A 19,129-nucleotide genomic window follows, 5' to 3' on the forward strand; every position below is an offset into this window, starting at 1 on the left:
CTGAGATTTATTTCAGTACAATCTGACATCAGAAGTGAGATGTTTCCTGATGCTTTTTTAGTAACATTTGTATAAGACATCAGCTGAAATAGGGAAATCCTGAGCTTTTTTGCAAACTCATGTAGTCACTGAAACTGCTGGGTGACCGTCACTGTGTGAGGCTTCTGCCGATGTCCTAGATCATGGGTTCTTATGCCATCTCTCCCTCAAAGTGGCAGCAGTGGAGGGAGCAGCAGCCGGGAGAACAGTGGTAGTGGCAGCATCGGTGTTCCCATTGCTGTGCCGACACCCTCCCCTCCCACCATGGGACCAGGTGAGCCCCCTATTCTGACCCCCCCACCCCATGCAGCCCTTTCTGTGGGTTAACTGTATTCTGGTTTTCTGAAGGGAAACGGCCTTCCTGACTAGACTATGGATGTAATTAACATCACACTGGAGGACAGATTAACACCTGGTATAAGATTATCCAATCCAGTTATCCAGTCTTTGCTGTGATTCTAGTAAAGAAAATGTCTTGTGTTATTCATTTAACAAGTAACACAACAGGTAAATAAATGGACCGGAAGTTTATTGGCTCGCTTCTCATTTTAGTCTCCTGTTGTTAGCCTTTCCAATGAAAATAACTAGTTGTATAAATGGGTGTAAATCTACAAGTTTGCTTGAATAAAAGTAGTCTGTCTACCAATTTAGTTGATTTCTAGTGATGTGGGGGGGAAAAAAAAAACACACTGCCCGCATATATCCGATATATACACCCATGTTTCACACCATGGACTTATTCAGTACAAGAGAATTTCTGCCTTTTACATGGTCTACTTCATAAATATTTTCCGTGCAGCCGTGAAACACAGACCTACACACATGCGATCAACCACACATAGGTGATTTCTGGTAGCACAGCTCCTGTCCCAGGTTATTGTTCAGAGCAGTTACTCAGCACAATGGTAACAAAGTAAACATGGAGTAAACTCCAATGGAAACATTTAAGAAAATTGCTGAACACATTTGTTTAAATTTGTACAGAAATGTATTGCTTAGTGCAAGACAACAGAAGAACATTCCGTCACTTTGACAATCTCAGCCAGTCACAGCAGTCAGTGAATGCAAATCTGTATTACAACTAAAACGGCAGTTTCAGGACTATTACTGTCATTTAGATGATGCTAAATGCATCCTACTGCTGGTCTAGAAATTAATTTACTGGATAAATGTGCCTTATAGCAAAACATTCACCTTAATTTGTAACATTTAAATAAGAGGCATCCATCTCTTTACCGTAAAGTATGTATAAAGGAAAGCCTTCCTAGGGTGTGTACTTTTCCCCGTGTATATACATCATCTAAAACTGAACTGCAACAGCATGTGGCTTGATACTTATTAACAGGAGCACACTTTGCTGAATCATTTCCAGAAATGATGCCACAGTGAGGGTAGCAATCAAACTGTGATACTCAGCCTGGCCGCATGGACAATTGAGAAGGCACAGGCTACCATGCTAGGCACTTTGTTGCAAATCTGGCACAGCAAAGCCTCTCCTATCATCTTCTCAGTCACAGCTGCTGGAAAAATCGACCATAAGGTCGTGACCCAAAAGGAGCACAATCAAAGGAGAAAGCAGCTGGAAACGTCTTTGCCCCCTTTTGATAGAAACTCAGTGTGGAGCAGGTCGCCATAACACTCACTGTTTACTCATGAAAACCCACCATCGTGTGTGAAATATAAATGGAGTTGATGAATGAGTTTTAGGATGACGCCGGAGAGCTTGCGCTCACAATGTTGTACATTTGTTGTTTCACACTGGGTTCACTCTCCTCTTCTGGCCCAACTTGTTTCAGCCCCACCCATGTTCGCTTCCCCAGGAGCCCCTCCAGCTCCTCCCCCACCCCCTCCTCCACCCCCACTTCCTGGGCAAGGCCCCCCCATGCCAGCGACTCCTTCAATAGGTGAGCCCTCCCCAGCACTGGGTGCGTGCGGACCGCACCGAAATGATCACCGTGCCAGCTTGCTTGTCTGTCCGTCCTGTCTGTTGTGTCACTGATTCCCCTGAAAGGGTGTGTGAATTATCGGTGTCTTTGTTTTGGTGTCAACAGCAATGAAGAGCTGCGGAGACCTCAGCTCGTCCTCTTTTACAAAGGAGAAGTCTCTAATGGTTTTTTTGTTCTGATTGGTGCTCAATTCCAAAGCAGTACTGTTTCCCTGTTTATGACAGTACTGCTGATAGTGTAGATTTTTCAGCACATTTGCTGTAATTGTGTATCTTTCACACTGCTTTTTTTTTCCCCTTCTCTCGGCCCCCACCCCATTTGGCAGTTATTAAAGCAGAACCAGCGTGTCACTGATCTCTTGAAGGTTTTTTGAGGGGGGGGGGGGGATTCTGATAAGGGGTCAGTTTGTTTGCTTTCCAGTTTTAAAGTTAGATCTAGCATTAGAGACTTCTCCAGCATAGGTGCTTTCTAAGCGTGTGGGGTCACACTGTTTCTTGGGTGATTAACAGCATCTCTCTTTATGTCCAGCTTTGGAATTCCTGATGTGCCATTTTTCTAAATAATGCAACCAGTTTGAAAGTAGTATGTGTCATCCACATTTATTATGTCTGGGGTGCGTATGTGTTGAGTTTGGCAAAACATGACGATACGGTGAAGCATCAGATGACATGTAAGAATTTAATAATTTTTCTTGGGGGAGGTTATTTTTAAATGCTCATTACTGTTCCGTTGCTCATTAATATAAAAATGAGGGTGTGGCTTGTGATTTCTGAAAATTGTAGTTTTTATTCATTATTAACAATGATTTTTCACAGCCCCCATTTATCACCATCATCACCAAAGGGCACACAGAAGATGTTTCAGTTTTTTTTCTGGTCTGCTGAGTTCCTGACCCCCACCCTTCATAAAGATATTTTTGTCATCTTGCAAGAGCTGCTCATATCTGTTGCTGTAAACAGGAAATGTTTAGGAGGTGGTTCAATGAGCATGAGCTTCTTGATGTACTGGGAAACAGATTGATATAAGATTCAGGAAGTCTTTTGGTTCCCCTTTAATCTCCCCCAAAGATTATACATGTAGTATATATGCAGAAAGACACCATGCTGATGAAACTTACAATTTGACTGAGGTAACTGTGTTGTACATCATTGTTCTTTGATAAGCTTCTGGTCTCACAGGCTCCAGCTGTGCATCTGAAATGCATGTTCAAGCATCATGCCGTGGGCAACAAAATATTGGCAAAATAATGTCACTGTGGTCCTCATTTGAGCAGAACTACATGTGTGGATGAACTTGCTGGTTCTCTGCTGTTGGTAAATTGTCAGAGTGGACAGGATGCAGGTTGTGGCTGCAATATATCCTTTATAGTACTTTGCACAGCCTGTATATTTTTATCCCCTCAGCGCAAGCAGTTAAGCTTAGATTTTACACTAACCCTGGTTGGTTTTTGAGCATACTTTTAGAGCTGTCTGTATTACTGCTCCAGAGGGGAATTTACTGTGTCGGCATGTGTGTGCAGAAGCTTCAATGGCTTTTAGCTCCTGCCGCATCACTAAGCAAAGGAGGGATCCACCTGGAAAGACTTGGTTGGGTTTTATTTCTCAGGCCTGGTACAGCAAGGGCATTTGACCATCAGAGGTAGCATTTGGATTGCTTATCTGAAAAAAATGCAGCTGCACATAGTTAAGTGGTGGTGATGCTATTTCAAGGTGTGTAACTTTTTGTGAACTGTGTAACAGAATATTTTATTCAAAGGACTTGATTTATTGACCTCACAAGTAGGCTGCATGTTTATCCAAGGGCAGCTCCGAATGCTGCTGCTAGCTGTGTGCCAGCATGGCGGGAATTGTGGGGGTATACATGCTGACAAAATTGGCATGGCCATACTGCAAACCCAGAGAGCTTTATTTTATCCTGTGGGTCAGGGCCAAGCCTACACCTGTGACATCTCCCAAGTCCACTGTGGGGCAAAATGGTGTAATGAACTTGGTGAATCAGAGCATTTAGAACTGGCAGTAAGAGTTGCAGAAGTACTGTGATCACCATACATGTATTGCTTGAGGATGGGTGTGGTAAGTAACCTCCAGCAGGAACCCTCTTCATACACCAGACTTGCCATTTTACTGCACTCTTTATTCCTGCTCCAGCTTATCTCTTTGCTACTTATTTCAGGAAACAGTGTATATGTGCTCTGGTTACCACTGTGGTTATTCAAGGTGTGCTTATCTGTTGACCAGGTATTTCCTGTAGTGGGACACAGTGATTCTGTGAAACTTCTAAGTGCTGCCTTTTCCACCCCACGTTCACACAGTCTGTGGAAAGTGTGCTCCTTGCTGCTTTTCCTCAAGTCCAGCGGACATCGAAACATCTTCATTCTGCTTTGGTTGCTGACATAAGATACCTGTCCCCTTTCCGCTCCTCAACACCTGGCAGGAGGCAATTTGAAGTTGTCCCTAATGCTGGTCACTGAGGAGCTCTGGTTACTGTGGGTTGCTAACGTTTCTCCTCCTGGGTTCTCTCTCTTCCTCTGTCTGTTCCTCTCTCTTGGTACTTACAGCACCAGTTTTGGGGCCAGGGCTTGGCCCCGCCCCAGTGTCTCAGTTTGGCACAATATCAAGGCAGATCTCCCGTCATGGCTCTACCACCTCCTCTGTGTCCACTGTTTCGGCGACCGGGACCTACCGGCGGGCACCCTCTGTCTCTGCGCAGTTCCCCACTCAGCAGCCACACATTAACGGCGGCCCCTCTGTGTATCCTCAGAACTCAAGTAAGGCCACCTTTGGAGTCACCTGGAGCTTAGCCGTGTGAAACCCCTGCTGTGTGTTTGCAGTGGGTCTGCATGTATACAAGTTCACAAATGGACCACGTATAAGGAATGTACACAAACGCCCCATGCGGCCATCTTATTCTGCAGTCCCAAGCTGTCAAGAACAATTCCTGTTTCAGCATGCTGTAGGATATGTGCATGCTGTGAATGTTACAGAACAAAGAGCTCATTAATATGTTGGTTTTATCAGATTTTTCATTTTTTAATTATGCTTTGGATTTTGAGAGCAATGCTAATCGAACCATCAATATTGGCAAATTTAGTGCACCTATTTACAAGCGGTGGGAAGTCCACTTCTTCCCTGACAAGCCTGTCACTCACTTTGGGTGAGTTTGACATTACTGTCTTTGTCCCAAATTCCGTTTTATATTTGGACAGCAGTGGCACAGCAAGTAGCGCTGGTGCCTCAACTCTGGCTGTAGGTTTTATCTCTGCTCAGCCTATGGAGTTTGTGTTATTCCTGTGTTTGCCTGGGCTTTTTCTGAGTATTCTGGTTCTCTCCCACTGTCTAAGAACATGTGCTTCAGGTGGATTTGACTCTGAATTACCTGTTTTCAGTGTGTTCCACTGCCCTGCTCTATAGATGGGTTAATGATTGAAATGTTTACTGTAGTGTATCTAGCACAGTACAAGTCTCACTTTGGATAAAGGTGTTAGCTAAATGTTAATCATATTTGCTTTGGGGAAAATCTGCTGAAAAAATTTGTATTTGCATAATATAAAAATATGGCGAATATAAATGTATTTGCAAAGTACAGATTTGACAATGTACTTACGTGGTTGGTTTTGTATTTTTATTATAAAATATTGTATTATAAAAAGCTTGTCAACTTCTGTGTGCCTCAGGAAATGTGAATAAGCACAGGGACCGTTGTATGAAAAGCCTGATTTTACAAGTACACAGCTGGCCAAAGATTGATCAGCATTAGCACACATGAAAGCATACTGTCAGCCGTTGGCAGGTGTCAGAATTTGGGCGTTTGCAGATGTTTTGAAATTGGCCAGCAAGGAGAAGCCACTGAAGAGAAGAGGCTTAAATTGTGATCCAGAACAGTTGGAGACTTTTTTTTGGTCAACTTTTTTTTATGGCTTCCAGTTTTCTTGGCCTCACCTGTACCATGGTACAGGAAGTACATCATATTTCACAACTATGTTCATGTGAGAACTTTTCGCCATTGTCCACAATTGGGAAAGGTGCTGTTGTGCAAAGTATTCATAACTGTTTCAGCAGCTCATGTTTGGCTCAGCAGTCACATATGGATTTGACGTGCAGATGAGATTAAAAAGGCTGGAGATACGAGCCACTGTGGTGAAACACGACCCTCACCTATCTGCTACGTGGGCAAAATTAGTGCTCGGTGCGAGGGGGGGTGTCTGCGGAAGGAAATGGGTTTGCAATCCAAAGACTCCCAGCTGTAGACACCTGGCACAGGTGTAAGTAGGACAGGCCCGCCCTGACAGCTTTCCCTGGTAGCTTTGGGTGGCAGACACATGGAGCATGAACAAGTGGTGGCAGCAACTTCGAAGGTCCCTATTACAGTAGCCTCAACATCACACACATTTACCCCAACACACATCTTTGCTGACAGTCTTTCACCAACCCTCTACTGCTTCAGATCATGGTTTCTGTTGCCCTGTGACTGACATCTGCTTCCGTTTGTCTCCTCCTCCTCCCCTCTGGCCTTCCACCTCCCCCCTTTTTAATGAATGTGTGTGCGTACGTGCGCTGGATATCCCCAGTGTCTGTTGCACCCCCACCACCTCCAATGCCCCAGCTGACCCCACAGATACCTCTCACGGGCTTTGTGGCCAGGGTGCAGGAAAACAGTAAGTCTCTCTGAGAGCATCATGCTAAGGCCCACTCATGGCATGTGGTGCTGTGCTCACACTCCCCCTCTTCCTGTAGACATAGCTGTGCACCCCCACATACTCTGCATGCAACACATTGCACTGCGTAGTGCCTATTGCCATTGCTGCTGGCAGAGCCTAAAATGGGTTCTTGGTAATGCTGCAGGAGATTTTTTTCCTCGCTGCCCTCTTAGTTTTCAGGTCAGTGGCAGCCCTTAAGTATGCTGTTGTGTAGTGTTTAATACAGGAGTGGATCACCTTTACATTTTTCCTCCCCCCTAGCCATTTCTGAAGTGGCCGTAGTATTTAATTTTTTTTTGCTAAATTCCAGATCTCTCATGAATCAAGTATGTATACATGTGTGATTTTAAATGTCTATAAATTTTGCTATATACTCATAGCAAAGTATGCCCAAAATATTTAAAACATTTTATAATTGGAAATTGTTTAAATTTAAACATTTTATAAATATTTACAAATTAAATATTAACAATTCACTTAAATTGAGATCACATTAATTTGCCACTGGCTTAATGTATATTAATAATAGGAGGCAAACAGTCCGATCTCCCATGAATGCAATGGCTATATAGCACATTAATTTCTCATGTGATGTATCCCATGAGTCTCAGCTTTCCTCATTCACCATTAGAAATTACATCATGTGCCCAGCATGTTGAACTAAGATTTTCCTTATTTACAACACTCATGAGGGTAAGGAAATACAACATGGACAGTTTACTGCCTCCTAGTGGATATTCTGGGAAGTACATCTTTAGTGTGTAGGATTTCTGGGGTTAGGGTTGAAAGCTGAGTTCAGAAAGATGACTAATGAATTCATCTGCTTCGTTCCACCAAATAGGGGGGTTGGGGGGGGGGTCATATATCAAAGAGGAGGAATATGAACAACAGCAGTGGATTTCTTTTCCTTGGGAGAAGTGCAGATGGGTCTAGGATGTGGAGAACCTGTAAGAATCATGCTTTCTGAGGTGTGGCTCAGTCAGTGGAGGTGCCTTGTGGCCCCCCCTACTGGCAGCAGTCAAGCTCTTAGAGGCCAAACTACACCTCTGGAAAGAACTTTTATGTTGAAATTTAGTTCCATATGGTTAACATCATTATTGAGGGAAATGATGTAATTGTTCAAGATTTACTGAAGAGCAAGGTTTATGACTCAAATAGTCAAATACTGCACACATTGTCCATAGTCTTCGTTTATCCATTTGTTTGTTTGACACCTGTTTGTTGCATGTATGATTCAAAATTACTTTGAGATTGGTTGCATGTGAATCTGTGCATCTTGCGTTGGGCTGCAGGTTTACTAACCAAATCATTTAACCCCATCATTGCTTTACTGTGACTGTATAGGTAGAGGAGAGGGTGGCTGCCATGCTTAGCCTGCTGCCATCCTGTCCCCCTCTTCACCCCCATGTGGGGAGGGAAGCCACCATTCTTCTGACCATTTTTCATCTTAATGCCACCTCACTTACCGCTCCAGTTGCGGACACCCCGACTCCGCCTCCACCCCCGCCTCCAGATGACATGGCGATGTATGATGACTCACCACCACCTCCTCCACCACCACCGGTTGACTATGAAGATGAGGAGGCAGCTGTGGTGCACTACAGTGACCCCTATGCTGATGGAGACCCACAATGGGCACCCAAGAACTACATAGAGAAAGGTGAGTCTTCCTGACATGCTGACACACTCATTCTGGGAATGCCATGGGATAGGAGCTCACTGAAATCATTCAAAACAGTCTTTCATAGTTTTTGTTCCCTCATCTTCCTTCTTAAACCACAACCCCAGATTCCATTTTTGATGGAGTCATGGAGCGCAACCTTATTCATTTTATATACTTTGCAAGAAAATGTATTTTAATGCTGCGGTCAATAGCTGAAGCTCCTCAGTAAATATATGGATGACAGGTTTTTTTTTTTTTTTTTCTAGTGGAACAAATGTAAACATTTGATTTGCACAATTAAAAGGAATTCTGGTATGTCTGGACACCATTGTTTAACTTTTTAGATGGTGCTACTTGACACCTGTGAAATACTGAACCTTTTGATCTTGAGCTGTTGCTCTATGTATATGGATGGATTTGCTTTTCCTAGGTGTACCGTCTGTGCCTTTGTGCTGCTCATAAATTAAATTTAGTCTCACCACTGGTGCAGATGAGGCACCAGGTGGATTTTCTATACTGGAGACGTAGCTGCTTTGTTGGATTGATGTCACTGCAAGATTAATGCCGGTAAAATTAATGCTTAATGACCTTTAATGCTCAGAAGTGAAGCTTACAGTTACCACAGTGATTGACACCTGTGAGCACTTCACTTATTGTTCCTCCTAGAGGGTGCAGCAGCAGGTGTTATGTTCAACTTCTCAAGAACTGAGTGTTAAGTGCAAGACCTTAGCCACTGTACATGGTGTTTCTCCTTGAACTTTTTACCTGGAAACAGGCGGTTCACTTAAGTTGAGACTGTTGGGGAAGGAGTGTTTGTAGACAAGCCACGTGAGCAGTTGTTTGACTCAGTCCTTCTCACCTCGCCAGTGGTGGCCATCTACGATTACGCTAAGGACAAAGAGGACGAGCTGACCTTCATGGAGGGCGCAATCATCTACATTATCAAGAAAAATGACGACGGCTGGTTTGAGGGTGTCTGTAACGGGGTAACGGGCCTCTTCCCTGGGAACTACGTGGAATCCATCATGCACTATGCAGACTAAAGGGACTCCTTTTTTTGCTCAGTCATATCTAGATGTAAAACATTCATCTGACCTGTGCAGCATAGAGCAGTGTGATATTTTTCTGCTGAAAATGGGGGGGGGAAATTTCTTAAACATATAAATGTGAGCTGGTGAGAGGGAATATATAATTAACTAAAATGAGGTGGATTCCCCCGTCCTCCTGGATGCTCGGTCTTAAGACGGCTGTCATACTTTGTACATGCTGTCAGCAGGTCGTTCCTGTGAAAGTCCATCACAGCATCTTGAGCAGTTCAGTCACCGCTGCACATGATCATGTCATGCAAGGGGGGGGGGTTAACTCTTACTGAATCAGGTTTTAGTTTGTGCCATTTTCTTTTCCACTGTTTGGTCTGCACAAAGCTACTGCTTGGATGTTGAATACAAATTTACCTGCTTATCACGATACCTTTTTCTTTGTATTTCAGGTGAATGGTAATCCCGAAAATCTATTTGTTTTGGCATAAAGCATGCATACTATAACCCAAAAATGTATTGCAAGTTAGTTTAAAGGACGTTAAGCTTCCATTATGTTGTATTTACCTGAGCACTCAATTTTTGAATGAAAGGTTTAAAATGTTTGTGGACTTGTTGCTGGTCTTTTCTAAATGGCCTAATTTCTATTTAAGTATTTGATATCATTAAATTTACAGGATGAATTTTTACATGCTATTTTAGCGGTATATCAGTGCAAAGACGGGGGTCTGGAACTCCTGCTTCGATCTAAGTGTTCCATTCAATATCCATGTCATTTTTTGTCTGCGGGGAGCATTTGTTCCTACACAACTTTCTCCATCATCCAGCTGCTCTGTAGCAGTGAGTAGTGATTGTCTCATCAGTGTCATGTAAGAATGTGTCTTTGTTTCATAGTGATTTTGGAAAATTCCATGATGTATTTGAATCAAGTGACCAATGCAACATTTCCATTTCTTCTCCCTCTGAGGGAATGCAAGGGCCTGTTTTCATACCATTTTTATTCAAGGCAACCGCTGTATACATGTAGATTATATGGGAATGTTTTTTCCACAATTTAGGCTCATAACTCAGGTTAATTTAAAAACATTGTCTTACTAAAGCAGTATGCATTAAATAGGACTTAATTACAATTCATGTAGTAATTTCATGCTGTTCCTTCCTTGGATAAATATTTTTAAAACATGAAACTTTGTACTACCCTGTACTTGGATTTTTTTCTTCACCCCCATCAATTCTTCCTACTGCTCAGGAGTGCTCAGCTGACACTGTTTGCTATTCAACAGCTGAGTGATGTGGCAGGAGGAAACTTTTACCATTGATTTGTATATATGTTGATTGAAATGTATGTACAGCCCTTTTTATAATAAATTCTCCTATATGCAGACAGTCTTGAGTTGATTGAAAAGGGAAAAGCCCACATTAATAAACACCTTTTATTTGAATACATGGTCATAGTGGATTAAGGCCTTGATTGTAATTTACAGAAAGCACCATAGCATTGTTTATGTAAGAAGGTGACATGGTGTAGGCCTGCTGTGGACGGATTCCTAGACACTGTAAACAAGTCCACTTGAGGTTGAGTGGAAGTGGCATCAAGTACAGAATTTGCACTTTCAGTAATCTTGACAGTGCAACATTTACAGTACAGTGATGTTTCACCATTGCGTAAAATAACATTTTCCTCTGATCTATCAGACTGCGAGCAGCAGGGAGCTGCTTCTCTTGCTCCCTCCACAAGGTCCCGCTACAAGGAGTAGCTGCCTCAAGCGTGTGGGTGGCTGGACTCTGGTCACTTGTTGCGGGTCAGGACCAGCTCTGTCAGCCGGATCAGTGCCTCGCGTTCTGCAGATGGGTGAAGCTTGCTGATCTGCCGGATGGCTTCCTGGCAGTAGCGCTGAGCGAGGTAGTTTGTTTGCTCGACACCATCGCTCTTTGGGGGGGCAAAACATGTGTTGTGAATCGCTGTTTCTCTCCGTATCCAGGGCAGCACAGTTCACTGCTTGTAAATGTCCTGCAACACCCTTACCTGCAGAACGTATCTCCAGGCACGGTCCACGTCTCCGTTTAAGCTAAACCGCCTCATGATCATCGCATGCAGCTCAGGGAACTGGAACATAAAACCGAAAATTCAAAATACTACACGCTTTGAACATAAATCCACCTGAAAAGCAAACGCAATTGTGGTTTCACATAAAATGTGGCTGTAGTACGACCTGGCTGATCACATTTTAAGAGCCCTTCATGCAATCAACAGGCCAATCTCTGCTCACGCCAGGAATCTGGTTCCAACACCCCCGTCCCATTGACAAGTTTAAAATCTTTACACCGTATTATACAAACATTCATGAATGCTGTTGCATAATGGGGTTTTATTTCACTCATTTCAAACATTCATGTTCAAATAATACAGTAGTTATTCTTGCTGCACTATTTTCATTTTTTCAGCACTACCAGAATACACGTTTTTACTTGCTAGCCATTGTAAGTATCCCAAAGGGAGTCAAGTTTTATAAACAGACCCAAATAGTAAGAAATATGAATGGTGGCAGGGCAGCCTGTTAAGGTTTAACGCCAACTGCTCTGCGATATTATGACCAAACATTGAGATTCAAAATTAATGAAGGGCAGTCAAAACTCCTTCACAACTCTATTATACATCTCTGCATGGATTAAAGTTCGATTATGCTGAACAGCGATTGGTACCTGGCGACAGGCGAACAACACAGGTCCTGTGGCTAAGCCCAGCCTGAGGTCTGCCGCCGAGGGTTTCCCAAGCTGGTTTGCATAAGATGTGAAGTCAAGCATGTCATCCACAAGCTGTGGGACAGGGAGGAGTCAGTGGTAATGGGCAGCGGAGGAACTCGCCAACATGCACAGCAAAACATTCCAATGTTCAGCAGCGGACGGGAAAGTCGAGGTACCTGGAATGCGATTCCCACATTCCTCCCATACTGGTAGGCAATTTCATGTACCTCGGGCTCAGGGTTTACAAGAATGGATACCTGGAGAGAACAAGGGATCAACGTGTTCAACAGCGCCCATTTCTTCCATGTCTTCACACCGCGTCCCTACTGATCATGTCAAGACAGAACGTACATACTGCTTTACAGCTGTTCGCTATCAGGCTCGCAGTCTTCTTGAAGGTCTTCTCCAGATAGTGTTTAAATCTCTCATTCTCATTCTCTTTGGATCCCAGCTGCATGAATTCACCTGGGGGGCAGGAGAAAGAGCCTGTCATGATGCTACCCACATGTCCTGAGCCTACAGTTCATAAGACAGGAAGATGCTGTAGAAAGCAGCTGGGTCACAGCCTCATGAGCTATCAACCAAACCAGGTTATAAACACTTCTGTTACAGTAATAAGAACCTGAGCTTTTTTGGCACATGTTAAACAGCTGGTAGTGTAGTAGTCAGAGCGGCAGCCTTTGGACCCAAAGGGTGTTGGTTCAAATCTCACCTCTGGCTGTAATACCCTTGAACAAAGTACTTGCCCTAAAGTGTGCCAGTAAAATTACCCAGTTAAATTGCTTTGGAAGAAAGCTTCAGCTAAATGAATAAATGTAACATTTTATTAATATCTTAGGTCTTTTAATGTTTTTCTAAATTATTCATCTTAAGATACTGTTAGTCAGCAGACCCCCAGTGCTGGAGCCTGGCAAAGATACTGGAAACTGCTCCAATAAATTGTAAAGGTGTTTCAACAGCTCATCTTGTCTTCGTCTTTAATCTTAACTTGTTGATGAGGCGTCATGGCAGAATCAAACTTCATTTTACACCATATCTAACTGCGACAAGCTCCTTAACAAAGGTAACGTTAAACATTTCTGGCTATCAATTTCTTGTTTATAGTGGATTGAAATTTATAACATGCATTATTTCAAATTTTTAATACAACTGTGTTGCTTACAAACTATACATTTACTATAGCTGCATGAAATTTTTAGAAAAGTTAAAAATAATTTCTCTAAACATGGGACGGTTCAAAAATATACTTTGTTTTTCCAAAATAGTGCTGAAGCCTGGTATCTGGTTTGAGTAAAACTGCGTTCACCACTGACATTTGTTATAGGTTCACGAGAATGACTAGACAGTTTGCCTGGACCAACACTAATCCATAACCAACAGAATGAATTTTACATTTTGAACCACCTATGCTGCACTCTGTCAGATGTAAATAAAAGAAAAGCAAACAGTGAGGAGACCAAATTACCTCTCACGAGGTCCTCGATGACCTGGGACAGGACTGTCACTACAGCATTGTTGCCGATTCGGGCCAGGGCCATAGATGCGGCGGACAGGATAAAATCCCCAGCCAGGACTGCCTGCAAAATGGTCATCAATTAATATCTCATATAAATTAATACCTGGCTTAGCAGATGGTGCATTGGTTTCAGCTGCTGCCTTTGGACTTGAAGGTTCAAATCCCACATCCTGCTGTAATTTCCTTGATCAAGGCACTTGCCCTGAAGTGAAACAGTAAAAATAACCCAGCTGTATAAAAGAAATCAATGTAAGTAGCTTAATACTGTAACTTGCATTAGAGAAAAGTCAGCTAAATACAATTTGGCAATTTAATTTGCACAGTTTATAGCATATCTAAAGTACAATGTGAAAGGTTTTCTCAAAGCGAAACTTACGACTCCTGAAGATCACGTTACTCAGTGACGTGTTTTTACAACCGTCAGTAAAAGTTGTTTGTCATGAACAACAGGCAGCTGGTACTAATGGTGAAAGGCAGAAACTTGTAACCACAAGGTTGATTGTCCAGATCCCAGGAGGAGCCTGGTAAAGGTACTACAAACTGTTCCAATAACTTATAAAGAGGTTTCAACAGTTAAAATTTTAAGTTGCATTGGAACAGAAAAGCAATCAAATGATAAATGCAGAATTCCTGTGTAAAAGCACATTTACATTTATTTACCTGATGCTTTTCTCCAAAGGAACAGTGTTGAGCTACTTATCATAACATACCCATTTATGCAGCTGGGTTAATTTTTATTAAGCAATTTAGGGTAAGTATCTTGATCAAGGGAACTAGAGCAGAAGGTGAGTTTTAAACCTGCAAACTTCATATTCAAAGGCAAAAGCTATAACAGCTACACTACCAGCTGCAAAAGTAAAAGGAGTGCAGCATTTGCTGATTCTCACCTTTCTCTCACCCCAGACTTCATTGATGGTTTTTTTCCCTCTCCTGGTATCAGATCCATCGATGATATCATCGTGAACCAGGCTGGCGGTGTGGATCATCTCCGAGATCATCGCTATCGACCGCTGTGCAGGCAGAAGGTCACTTCAAAGCAAAATGAAGAGAGGGGAAAGAGGGAAATGTAACCAACACTATGCACCTACATTTGACCCCAAACTGTAACGTCAAGTTTAATACGACGACAGCAAGACCATGACTTTTAATTCCAAAGATTTTTGCTTAATTACATTTATATTGATTTATTTAGCAGACACTTTTCTCCAAAGCAACTTCCAATGAAATCTGTGTGTTACCAGCCCCCACACCTTATTCACCACAGTGACTTACACTGCTAGCACTGTACACTACTTTACAATGGGTCGGTCACTCATTCATACACACACTAATGGAAAAACACTGTCACTCACATACTATGGGTGAACCTGAACAGTTTGAAGCTGCTTTAAGTTGGACACAAATGTTGCTTTTACCCATTTTAAAATCCAAAATATTTCTATTATGCCAAGTTTTACATGCACAGTAGTGCCACATAGAGGCCAGTCTTAGAACTTACTGAGAGTACTACGTAAAACTTTGCATAACAAAAGTACATTTTAAACATGAAAACTAGGTGAAAAGCAACAATTACGGATAGTACCACAGATACTTGTCGTTGGAAATTCAACTAATTAGATGCTATATTTTAAAAATAATGCAAAAGCACGAATTTTTCCAGAAATGGGTGCGGATGTTAAATGTTCATCTATGTAAGAGAGAGGCACACATTGCCATCTTCATGCCAAGACACGCAGCTCTCAAATACTCAAATTGCTGAAAAGGCACATGGCTCTGCTCCAGGTAAACGCCCCGACCTACTGCAGTTCACCTGGTGTGCACGAATCGGCGGCAGGCGTGGCGCCTCACCCGTCCCTGTTGCTGTGGAGGTTGCAGGCCCGTGCCATCAGCACCACGATCATGGGCCGAAAGGCTTTGCCCTTCCCGTCAAAGTAGTAGTGGCACAGAGACTTCAGTTCTGCCGTAGAAACAAACAATTCCTGCAAAACACACGTCGTTTAATTACAAAACAGACATTTTCGTCTGCATCAGACATATAGGGGAAAATGACAAGTGTCTTGTTCATTACTTTTATTTTTCATTCACGCTAGTTCATATGGTGGTATGAGAGACTGACTGTACTCAGGAATCACGTGTCTGTATCCAAATCTCTCCTCCTGCTGATGTAATGCACTTTTTGTATTGTCCGAGATGTACAGTACATTATATTACTGAAAAGTTTTTGCTAAATGGGGGGGTGCGATGGCATAGCGGGCTTGACCGGGGCGTGCTATCTGGTGGGTCTGGGGTTTGAGTCCTGCTTGGGGTGCCTTGCAACAGACTGGCATCCCATCCTGGGTGTGTCCCCTCCCCCCCCCCCGCCTTGCGCCCTGTGTTGCTGGGTTAGTCTCCGGCTTGCCATGACCCCTCTCGGGACAAGCGGTTTCAGACAGTGTGTGTGCGTGTTTGCTAAATGGATCCATGTAAATATAACAACACTGCCAATGTCAGAAAGCACCAAAAAATAAAGTATACTCTAAGGGTGTACAAAACTAATGTTAATTGTAAAGAACTTATTCACTTTTAAATGTATTATCCAAGTGAGTACCAGTTATAATAAATATTCGACATTTTGTTGACAACTTTGTCCTTCCATCTTCCATTCAAGACAATGGAAAAAAATAAAACTACCATTCTGTGTTTTAAATAAATTAAAAAAAGGAACACTGGGGCAACTCACCTTTTTAATGTCATCATACAAGTTTTTCAAGTCTTTCTGAGCAAGTGTGAACGGATCTTTCACTTTGGCATCGCTGTGGACCGCACTGTAGTGGCAGGCATTCGGCACGGACCGCGGTAACCTCAGACTGCACCTACAGAACAAACAAGGCAGGGAAATGGAGCGCTGACCGTACACGCAAAGTGCCACTGGAGTCGACAGGATGACTCACCTGGACAGAGAGCCACACTTCCTGGATGAATTTGTGTTCATTAATCTGTGTCCAGATAAAACCTGTAAGAAATCCATGAGTTAGAATTAGTTATAGCTCTATAAATCATAAACACTTTTCTTTCAAAGAATGGGCTCATATGAGGAATGTTTATATTAAAAAAAAAAAAAAAAAAAAAAAGAGAAAAACATCTAATAATCATTAAAATATTAAAAAGGTATTTTTTAATTCTTGACAATAACACGAACACATTTCATAATTGTAACAAAAAAATCTATTGTTCTAGCTCATCTTTTAACATTACATTTTCTTTGTCATTTATCATCATTAGTACCTATCCTGGAAGTATAGGGTGCGAGACAGGGTACATCCTGGATGGAGACATTCTGACAATTTGGCTGACATATTAAAGACTCAGAGGCCCACAAGATCAATGCCCATGCCTTTTACCCTGGTACTACACAGGTTAAAGGTGTTTGATGTTAAATGATTTTTGATAACATTTTTAAGGCTTTATTTACCCTAGTGTAAAGGTATCCATATTATAAAAGCTATAATTAAAAAAAATATAACACACAATAGCTACAATCTTGTCTTCAAAGGACTGAGGTTCATCCCCCCCAACATGGAAATTGTCAATTCTATTTTGTAAAATACTTCCTCTGCAGCAAACACAACCTGTGTTTTATCAGTACAGCCAGTACACAGCAGTAAAACGCACCCAAACAATAAGAGCTTGGAACCACTTTGATTTAACTCATTAATGCAGTGTTTACAACTGACAAGCGGAAGTGACAGTATTTTTCTTTATCACAATTGTATCCGAGAGTCTTTTCCGGAGACCCACAAACACATCGACGGATGCCTGGTCGGCACAGCTGGTAGCGGAGTGGTTAGAGCCACCGCCTTTGGACCCAAAAGGTGTCAGGTTCAATCTCCCCATCCAGCTGTAATACCCCTGAGGAAGGTATATACCCTCAATTGCTTCAGCAAAATTATCCAGCTGTATAAATGAGTAAATAGTTATTTATAACGAGAAGCATCAGCTAAACATAAACTGCTGTGTTGCCACCTACCTACTACGGATTGTGCCCCAGTAGTAAAAGTGATTTACAAATAAACACCACACGCTGCTCTCTTCCAATGAACTATTATTATTAAAGCTATTCACTTACTTCTTCCTTAAATTCATACAGCCGGACCATTTTTAATGCACTAACTCTGGCTACATAACAACTTGCTCAAAGGTACACGGCAGGAGATGGGATTCGATCCGGGTGCCTTAACCACTACGCCGCCTGCCGTGTGTATCGAGAATGAACTGCAAAAAGGAATCGATGGCGCGGTTAATTCACGATTTACTCCCACGAGGAGGAGAAAACAGGGAGAGAAGCTGAGTGACATCATTGACCTTTTTTCTTGATTCGTTCGAACCAGCGCTAAAATAGTAACACTAACAGCGACCGTGAGTCTCGAGCCGTGGCCCACGTGCGAGCCGAGAGGAGGAGCGCGTGTCCTCGCGCCGAGGGCGCGCGAGGGAACGGCGGGCCGCGCCGCTGCTCGAGGCGAGCGCAGCTGACGGACGACGTGCTGCCCGGTGTGACCTTCCGAGGCTTCCTCCTGAGGTGAAGCACCACTTCCCCGCGCGAACGCGCTTCCAAAATAGGTGTATTAGTCAATTCCTCCTCACCGGCACTGTCGCTACAAAAGCGGATCTCCCGGCGTCGGGGCAACACGGAACGTTTAACAAAGAAGCACAGTAATTAGTCCCTAAAGTCCGCATGCAACAGCGCCTCAATGGGAGCGCCATGTTCGCCGCCAAGTCTTCTGTGCACATTATAAAATGTTCGGCAGGAAACGGAAACAGCGTGCAGCAGCTCGAGCGGAGACAAACCTATAGGAAAGGGATGTGTCTGAAAGGGAGCGCCGTGTTCCTGGCTAAAGACTGCTTGTGCACGTTAAACAATATTCGGCAGGAAACTGAGCACACGAAGAAACGGCCCGGAAACATATAAACCTACAGGAAAGTATTTCAATGTGAGCGGCACGTTCGTCAAGAAATACTCCTGTGCACGTCGTAAACTGTTCGGAGGGAAACTAAATCCGCGTAGAAACGGACCGGATACATATGTGCGACGACACACATATTGGCTATGCGGGAGCTGTCGTTCTTCGCAGACAAATACGTTATTTTTTCAATATCTCCATGATATTTCTTTTTCTTTTTTCTTAACAAACTTCATTGACAAAAAGTAGCAGTTACAAAACTTAACATCATAAAAACAGGGAACAAGATCCAAATTTTACAACAAATCCAGAGGGAATACGAAAGACAAGAGAATTTACACCCGTGCACGTTATAAAATGTTCGGTAGGAAACGGATTTCGCGGAGAAACGGTCCGGAAGTGTACAGCTTATCGGAAATATTTCAACAGGATGCGACCCCACGCTGTTGTGCGGATACTTGATAACCGTTCAGTATGACCGTAACTCGCAAAAAGGCCTGAACCTCACTAGCACTCATTGCAGGTGAAAAAAAGTTATTTATTTGGGGGA

General features: G+C 42.9%; 2 protein-coding genes across 12 annotated transcripts in view; one reads left to right on the plus strand and one right to left on the minus strand.

Moving 5' to 3' along the window:
• Positions 1-10,798, plus strand: part of abi1a (abl-interactor 1a) — a 34,778-nt gene extending 23,980 nt beyond the window's left edge. Inside the window, exons 7-12 of one of the 11 annotated variants that reach the window (XM_018741137.2) lie at positions 213-313; positions 1,836-1,943; positions 4,543-4,752; positions 6,553-6,639; positions 8,156-8,341; positions 9,212-10,798. In XM_018741137.2, coding sequence (XP_018596653.1) covers positions 213-313; positions 1,836-1,943; positions 4,543-4,752; positions 6,553-6,639; positions 8,156-8,341; positions 9,212-9,387 — 868 coding nt within the window. In that variant the 3' untranslated portion in view covers positions 9,388-10,798. The remainder of the gene's footprint in view (positions 1-212; positions 314-1,835; positions 1,944-4,542; positions 4,753-6,552; positions 6,640-8,155; positions 8,342-9,211) is intronic. The other 10 variants (XM_018741139.2, XM_018741138.2, XM_018741140.2 and 7 more) reach the window with 10 other exon arrangements.
• A 123-nt stretch (positions 10,799-10,921) lies between these two features.
• Positions 10,922-18,420, minus strand: pdss1 (prenyl (decaprenyl) diphosphate synthase, subunit 1). The gene is made up of 11 exons (XM_018741154.2): positions 18,263-18,420; positions 16,573-16,634; positions 16,362-16,494; positions 15,491-15,621; positions 14,530-14,671; positions 13,592-13,703; positions 12,482-12,591; positions 12,303-12,383; positions 12,085-12,198; positions 11,408-11,488; positions 10,922-11,311 (listed from the first exon to the last, which is right to left on the minus strand). Exons 1-11 carry the CDS (start codon positions 18,407-18,409, stop codon positions 11,171-11,173), a joined length of 1,254 nt encoding a protein of 417 aa, XP_018596670.2. The 5' UTR covers positions 18,410-18,420; the 3' UTR covers positions 10,922-11,170.
• Between the last annotated feature and the right edge of the window lie 709 nt (positions 18,421-19,129).

Source organism: Scleropages formosus, chromosome 19 (genome assembly GCF_900964775.1).
Source record: "Scleropages formosus chromosome 19, fSclFor1.1, whole genome shotgun sequence".
Lineage (NCBI taxonomy): Eukaryota > Metazoa > Chordata > Actinopteri > Osteoglossiformes > Osteoglossidae > Scleropages > Scleropages formosus.